Genomic DNA, 8,538 nt, shown 5'->3' on the forward strand with positions numbered 1-8,538 from the left:
GAATAAACAAGTAGTTTTTTGCTTCAGCAGCAAAAAAACAAGGAGGGACCAAATCAACCCCAATCAAGTGCAGATCACATGGACTACAAAGGGATTCAGTGGAAGACAATCCTCACGGCTCAGGAACGCAGGATCCAGCTGTAGACAGATTGCTTTGTTCAAGTCCTCCTCTTTATTCAACAGCCTCTATCCACTCCACACACAACATACTGATTGACTGCTACTTTYCCCCTTCTTTCAGGGGAAAGAAACTCCCATAAAAGCCTAGAGTAGACAAAACCTCTTTGGTATCTACTCTAAGAGTTAAGTGTGACTTTTTTTTTWAATTATTTTTTTTTAAACAATGTACATCCAGAAAGACTAATTCTGTAACAGTTGTCAGAGGGAGGAGATACCAGTTTTATGCAGATAAAGATAAGATCATTGCAACGCACAGCACCATATTTATCTGGTTTGTTAAGGTTAAGAGCAGATAAGGAATTCAATTTCTCAGGGGAACTAACTACAACTAATCTTGAATATTGGGGCAGGAAATAAGAGTGAGAAATACTCCAAACCATATTGTTAATTAAAATAGAAATTAGAGAAATATTAGGACTATTTCTTTATTCCATACTTATCTGCAGAGCTTTTAGTCTCCAAAACTGAGGGCCTTGCAGATTTCAGAAGTTTAAGGTAAACTGCTATATTGCGTCATAAGAACTTTAAGACTGGGATTTCTAATACAATAGTGTCACCAGAATTTCTCCTTTAAAGAATACTTCAGAGAATGCAGTCTTAAAAGAGCAGGCATTAATTTCAGCAAGTCTAATATACATATCTATACATGTCTGTCAAGAAATAAATTGTCTCTTGTCATAAAATAAGTTTTCTTCTAACTCATAGAAGTAAAATTGAGAGAAGGACTTCTAGAAAGATATTCTCATTCAGTTACCATGTCACAATGTAATCTAAATCTTGAAAAGAAACTCAAACAAATCTTTGTGATTGAAGTGGTGAAACCTGCAAATGAACTTAATTATTACACTATACAAATTTCACTTACTGTAATGAATTTCAATCTTACATCTGAGATTTTCATCTTACATCTGAGGTTAAAAGATATCTCTGGCTGTGGTTTAGAGAATGTTATAGCTCTGTTTTTGCAGGACAGTCTTTGATTTCCAAAAAAATGCATGAATGCCAAGTTTAGCTGAAAACCTCATTTTCTACCTACTATAAAACTGATATATTTTATCTTCTTAGAAGGAACCTCCATCCACTCCCTCTTGTCTCTCTCAAATATCATGTGAAAACAGGCAGGGAAAAATAAAAACATTCCCTTTAGGCAGTTATATGAAGGCCTTGCTTTGAACAGTTATGTTCACTAAACTCGTAGAAGTTAGTTTAGGCTTCATGCAATCTCACCAAGTTTCATATCATGAAACATACACAGTGTTTCAACCAAAACATCATTAGTCATCACAACTTTAGCGACTTACCTCATCCTGGAAAAATGAGCAAACAAACCCATGGTATAAATGAACATGTCAAGAGCTAAAATTTGAGACCAATTTAGATACAATTGCTTGTGGTAGTAACTATTACTTTCCATCTGTGCTGGTGAAAGAAGCCTGCAAGTGAACAACCTACTGGGACTGTACTAGAGACAAACTATCTACAAGCAATCTATTCCTATAATCCTCTGAGGTTGCCTTTAAGGCAACAGTCACTCAACAGGGAATATTGGAGAGGGAATGAAGCATGAAGAGTTTGTGGTTTGTGGATTTTTCCAGTCTCTTCAGGTCACAGTCCACTTTAGCTTATACTCCTTCAACTTGRTATTTGTTCTTCCTAGGATGCCTATAGGTGATTTTTTAGAAGCCAATTCAGAGAAAGAGTCAAGTGCTCCTTTCTCCATACTCAACAAGCTAATAGCATTGTATGAAAAGTTGTTCCAGCTGCTTAGAAGCTGTTGGCCTGTAGGAGAGAGGCACATTCTTTTTCTACATCAGAAATGTGTCTCGACAGCTTTCCTTTCCCTTTCTCCATGTCAGCTGTTGTTGCTGGAGAAGGCAGGGGAAGTAGGCTTGACAAAAGGGCTGAAGGAGCTGAAGGACACCTTTGGTTGCCACCGTACTGCTACYAACACCTGTGAAGGTACATCTGAGTTACTGAAGCACTGACAATTGTGTCTAGGTTTTTCTGATGGATGGTTGCAAATACACACTGTTGGTGTCTGGAAAAATGAACAAAAACACAGTGCTAGATATTCATTCCTCCAATCTGTGGACTATTGCTATGTCCACAGACAATCACAAGATCAAATTTCTCCTCTGATCSTTCTTTCTTCTAGGTTTGCAAATAAGGATTACTTATTGTTTTAACACCGCGTATTCAAAAAAACAAACAAAAAAACAACAAGAAACACCATCGAACACTGCATCATCTGTGAGACATGCAAATAAATTCCACCAACAGGAGTTTTATCAAATATGAATTTTAATAAAGATATCTAGGACATGTTTTACTCCAGCATAAAGCACCTTTCAAATTACAATATCGAAGGCACATATTTGTGAATCCATGGAGCAAAGTTTGACACTCTTGTGTAGACACCAGGGAAATTTGGTCTTCCGCATCCATAACCCCAACTAACAATGCCAGTCAAAAACCATTTTCCATTAGCGTTGCTTTGACATGATAAAGGTCCACCAGAATCACCCTAAAAAGAATATATTGTATGTAATTAAAATAAAGAACATTAAAACTCAGTCAAAATATTTACCATACTGTTTTTCTCAAATAATTCCAAAAATGATTTAATTTTTCCATTCACATAGCTCAAACTATTAGACATTAAATAGTTTTGGGTTTTCCCCCTCCGCCGCTTCTTCTCCTGAAGAGAAGATTTCACAGTTCCATCAAGTTTTACAGGAGATTCACAGGAGAAATGACTAGCTGCCACTTTTTAAAAGTATCAGTAAAGATATAACTTTTCATGGGCTATATTTTAAATTCAAAATGCAGTTCTCGGCCTCCAACTTCCAGTTAAACCCCAAATCTGCTACTTAAATTTGTTCAATTCATTTTGMGACTGCAAACATATATCCAAGGACCATGAGAAATTGTATAAAAAATTTCACCCGTGGAAGGCAAAATACAAAAATAATCTTTAATAACCAAATAATTTTATTTAAAATAAAAGTAATGGGAATTGATTAGTTTGTCAAGTGAATTTAAAATTTTCCATTAAACAAAAAGTTTATCTTGAATTACTTCAAAAAATTGTTAAGGATAAAATTTAGAGGATCATTTTTAACCTTTAAAGGAATAACTTTGAATTTAGTCAAACTGTGATTTTTTAAAAATCACTAGAACAAAAGCAAAATGGAACACCAGCATTTTTCACAAAACAAATCACACATTTCCTTGCTTTAAGAGCCATTGCTTTTATGGTRTAGACTGAGAAACAAATATACAGCTGCTCATGGTCATGTTGCTAGTGTAGGTTTACTATGCACAGGAAAGATCATGTCAATATAGGACTTAAACAGTTTGAGCAATTAACCACAGCTTCACGTAAGTTTGGAGGCCAGAGGAAAAATGCTTGTGATTTGTCTCACTTCTGTATAGACCAGTGCAAGTTAGAACATCTTTAAAGCGCCAGCTCTATCATTAAAATAGGTGTTTTACTCAACAAAACAAATGAAAAATAAGATCAGAACATTTTTTTTGTTAGGAAAAAAAAAGGTCTTTCTGCATTGTCAGATCAGAAATGCTGCTGGTTTAAGGATTTTGCCTTATTGTCTGCATTTCAGTCAACACTGTCATTTCAACTGTGGGAGAAGGGGTCCTAAAAGGATTCATAATAGGTTTTCAGTTTCTTCAGTTGTAAAACTCTTGTGTTAAATATTGCCTCTCTTCAACAATTCCTGTGCTACTTGGACTTACAAATCAACCAGTCCYCAGGCTAAAACTGAAACTTAGTGATGTTATTAACACACATAAAGCRGCAAAACTTGGACGCAGCCCTGTGCCACATGCTCTAGGTGACCCTGCATGAACAGGGGGGTTGGACTAGATGACCTCYGAGGTCCCTTCCAACCTTGGGCATTCTGTGATTCTGTGAAAACTGCAAGAGCACTTGGACTGACCGATAGAACACAGATGTTTCTCAGAAAAAACATACAAGCACCACAAGGTGGACAGTCCATCTCTTCTTACAACTCGCCATAAAACAACACAAAAACTATAGAAACTCAACATGAGCCATGCGGAGATACCTACTTTGCATCCGTCTCTTTTCCCAGACATTAGGCCTGCACAGAACATCCTAGCTGTAATTATCCCATACGTGGAGTGACATAATGTTTGGTCAATGATTTCTACCTCTGCTTTCTGAAGAATGGCTGAACCTTCATCATCTGGAAAACAAATTAAAAATAAGATGCCACAGAGCTTGAGGTTTTACTTATCTACTGAAAGACAAATCAAGCAGTCTTCAGAAAGTAAGGTACTTGGTAAGTACTTGGTCATACTCTTGAAATATTGGTCATTCCAGAACCAGAAAACTGTAGCTGCAGGGAGATAATAAATACTTACAAGCATTTTCCTTTTTTATTTCCAAACATTTGATAAAAAACCAAAGGTGTAAACAAAAGGTTCATCCTACCTACAGTCAGAAAACCTTTTCCAAGTATCAGGCATTTAATGCAATGTGATCTTGGTTCTTTGGCTACAGAAAATGTAACAGCATAAACATCAGGTTTGGCCCCAAATATCTTTTAATGATTTCATGATTTACTCTCTTTTTTACATGGAAGGAAGATGAGATTTTACAGGAATATTAGAAACTTCACAGGACCACTTGGAAATTAGAGCAGCATCTTGTAAGGGCCTGTCCAAAGTTCAAACATCATGTCCAGATTAGAGAATTAAAATTACAACCTTGAAAGAATAAAAGCTTTTTGTCCAAWTCCGCCCTCTATGTCCAAAGGTTTTATTAAACCAGATGCTTTCTGCAAAATGTGTATTTTTGGAATAGAGGCCATTTAGGGATGTTAACATGCTGCCAATAGTTTCAAGTGTCATTTCAGAGGAGCGCTTCCAGAGACAGCCACTCTTCCCCACGCACCACACACAGGGATCTCCCTCCTCAGAGCCGCGCTCCCATCATGTTGAAAGGGCAGCACAGCAGAGCTCCGCAAGGAAAGCGGGGATGCCGGGAGCCATGTTGGCACGAGCAGGTGGGTCGTGGCGCTCACCTGCCTCCTGCCTCTGGCCCCATCCCGTCACCCAGCACCGGAGGCCGCGGCGGGCTCTCTGCGAGGCGGGCGGCAGGCACACAGGCTGCACAACGTGGCTCAAGGCGTCGGGCCAGGGCTGGCCGAGCTGCAGCAGCGCGATGTCGTAGTCRTAGGTGCGGCTGTCGTAGTACTCGTGCACCACGATACGCCTCACGGCCGCGACGAGMCGCGCACGGCCCTGCGTGCGCATGCCCAGGTGAGCGCGCCACGCACGCGGGTCGCCCAGCCTGCCAGGGAGGGAAAGCACAAGGCCAGCGTCTGCTCGGACGCCACGGCAAAGCCACCCTACGCCTCCAGCAGAGCCACGGGCAGAGGGTGCAACCTGCTCCTCCGTGCTATTTGAGCTACGGAGGCTACAGGCTTTGCAGGCGCTCGTCAATGCCCGGGGTCAAGTTAGGAGGGAAAATGGCTTACTTGCTGCCTTGGAAGCAGTGGGCTGCCGACACAAGCCAGTCTTTGGATATCACCGAGGCCCCGCAGTAAGCGGCTCCTGCAAAATGGAGACTGACCTGCCAGGGCCATTCCCCTTCCAGGGCGTCCCTGCCGCCCACGATCCGAGAGAGCGGCTCGCTGCCTCTGCTGCTGCTGCCACAGCCTGCAAGGGAGTCCCCAGGTTACACCCAATGCTTGATCACTTCCCACATAGACATGAAAAAGCCTTGTGCTTTAAGCGCTTTTAACCCTATTTCCTTGTCCTGCTCTAAGCAGGAAACTCCTCTATTTGGCTGCTCTGTTTCTGATGCAAAAGGCAATTCTAAACCAGACAGGTGGGGCAAATACAAGATTCATCTCCAGCTCTGCCTCAAAAGCATGTCCCTAGTTCTTCCTTATGTCAGAGGACCATTGATTTACCTGCACAAGAATCATCATGAATATATATCTATATATAAAAAAAAAATAAAGTAAAAGAAGAGATAGTCCTTCAACATTTTTCTGCTACTCTCAACCCTCGATTCAAAGCCAGTCAGGAAGACAATGAGTTCAGTATCAACAGGACACTTATTCCCTGCCACATCTGCAGGAATGGTATGAGAAAGGGGATTATAGTAGCCACTTAAACAAACGTTTGGTCATTTATTTCTTCCTAAACCAGGTAGCCCAGTTGTTAATTTTCATGGAAACAACTCAAGTGTCTGAAAATATTGCATATTACTCATTCATGGTGCCACAGCGAAGAGGTCATGTCTCAGCATACAGCTACACATGGTAATTTCAAGGTGAAGGGAGAAGGATCCCTCCTGCAGGGCCTTATGCCCTTCCCTAGCGCATARGTATGAAGCCATAGCTCAGGAGGTTTAGTCAAGAGCAGCATTCATGTTTCCAAACACAAGCAGGCTTGTAATCTTTTAAGACACTATCCTGTACCCAAGGCAGGTGCTGACAGATTTGAGGTACAGGTGGCATGCCAGAGGCAGCTGTAGGTCAGATAAAATGTCCCAGGGCATTTAGTTTAGGCAATTGAATCCTACCCCTGGTTTTATTCCTATGGCAGTAACAATCACTTGTTTATATGAAAATGAACCAAAAAAGTTTGTCTAAGGGCTACTTTAGTAAAACCTGAGACTAGAGTCTAATTTAACACTATGAAAATTGTGGGCGACGTTGCCATCCAAAAAAGATGGAGAAGTAAACATTTCTGTTCCTTATCTGATTGCAGCTGTCTCACTCTGGCAGTCCAAATGCAACTTGATTCCAGAAGTGTTTGAGTCTGTGGCACATAGTAAGAATGCTGCCTTGGTGTGTTATTTCCTAGCCAGGTTCACTCTGCCATTACCTCCGCTTCCCTCCTCCTTAAACTCAATTACTCCTGCTTGTCTGCAGTAAGGGTTATAGCTGACTAAAGCTCCCTTTTAACAGTGCTCCCACAGGCACTGAAGAAACCCTGCAACCAGACCTAATGTAAATGGACACCCAAGACAGCATCCCATGATCACCAAGGTAATTTAAAAAAAAACTCCATTTTGGAGTGCAGACTCCAAAACATGACAAAATAATGGGCTTTAAAAAGCCCAAAATAATGGGCTTTTTACATTAAAAAAAAAAAAAAAAAAAAAAAAGCTGAATGTTTGGGAGACTTACTGCAGTTGCTTTCATCACTTCCATCATTGCAGTCCACAGTCCCATCGCATTTTGCATTTTGCTTCCTAATGCAAATGTTATTCCTGCACTTAAATGTGTGACTGGTACAAGGAATACCTGAAATTGCAGTAAAAAGAAAAAAAAAAAAAAAGAACAAAAAAAAAGTGAATCTCTTGAAGGAGCTTTGCATGAAGACTCATCTGTACAAATAAGATTTATACCTGTATCAATAGGCAGGAAGAAATACAGCAAAACATTTTTTTCTGGGATGGCTTAAACTAAGCCATTCCCTAATTAGAATCGAATAGATCAAGCTACTGAAGTAGAACTGCATCTTTACTAGTGCTTCTATCAACTTGGCTGTGCACAGGAGCATGGATTTCCTGCCTTCCCTTTCCACATTACCAGTGAACATGACTAATACTGACTAATAACTAACTATGTTTTAAAGAGGTTTTTCATTTTGTTTTTAATTTCATCTCCAGATTCTTATCCTGGACCCATACTGCTCAATTCTTCTGCCAGTATTATTTGAAGCAGACTTTTCTGAGCTCACTAAACAGAAAATATTTGAATCAATAACTGCTTGCTTACAAGTACCTCAGAAAACTGAGCAGAATGTTTATACTCCTAGTGCCTCTTAACTCCTTAAATGCTACACCCCATATTCAAATCAGAATTGGAGAGAAGATAAAAGAGGGAAGAAGGTAACCAAAAGTAGGGCTTACTGTCAGTGCAGTTCTGTTCATCTTTTCCATTCTCGCAGTCACTTACTCCATTGCAAGCTAGCAAGTTATCCTGTACAGCAGAGCTAGAGTTACAGCTCCAGTCAGAGACAGCTATAAAAACATAAATTAGTTAGAAATTTGCTTGAAATGATAATGCTGCCCACCTGTCTACCTCCGAGTAACTCTTCATTGCTCCACTGCACTTTACAAGGATAAACCTAAGTGCCATTTTATGGGTGAAGAAAATTAAGTACAAGAGATTTCAGAAACGTACCCCTAGTCAACAYAGTATCAAGAAGGATGACCCAAGTTCCGTCCCTCTTTCACTGTGCACCTTCATAACCACTCTCCTATCAATCACTATCTGCCACAGATTGTTCTTCCCACACAAACTAAAATAACTGGAAGGGACCTCAGAGGTCATCTAGTCCAACCCCCCTGCT

The 8,538-nt window shown here is 40.2% G+C and overlaps 1 protein-coding gene across 1 annotated transcript in view; it reads right to left on the reverse strand.

The window, feature by feature from the left end:
* Positions 1-2,533: 2,533 nt before the first annotated feature.
* The window catches only part of TMPRSS7 (transmembrane serine protease 7), a 29,748-nt gene continuing 23,743 nt past the window's right edge, over positions 2,534-8,538 (reverse strand). Inside the window, exons 14-19 of the mRNA XM_026041964.1 lie at positions 8,096-8,206; positions 7,368-7,484; positions 5,703-5,883; positions 5,247-5,515; positions 4,270-4,406; positions 2,534-2,704 (exon numbers count right to left, since the gene is read on the reverse strand). Coding sequence (XP_025897749.1) covers positions 2,534-2,704; positions 4,270-4,406; positions 5,247-5,515; positions 5,703-5,883; positions 7,368-7,484; positions 8,096-8,206 — 986 coding nt within the window. The remainder of the gene's footprint in view (positions 2,705-4,269; positions 4,407-5,246; positions 5,516-5,702; positions 5,884-7,367; positions 7,485-8,095; positions 8,207-8,538) is intronic.

This window comes from Nothoprocta perdicaria, unplaced genomic scaffold (assembly GCF_003342845.1).
Source record: "Nothoprocta perdicaria isolate Ctin4 unplaced genomic scaffold, notPer1 scaffold_102, whole genome shotgun sequence".
Taxonomy (NCBI): domain Eukaryota; kingdom Metazoa; phylum Chordata; class Aves; order Tinamiformes; family Tinamidae; genus Nothoprocta; species Nothoprocta perdicaria.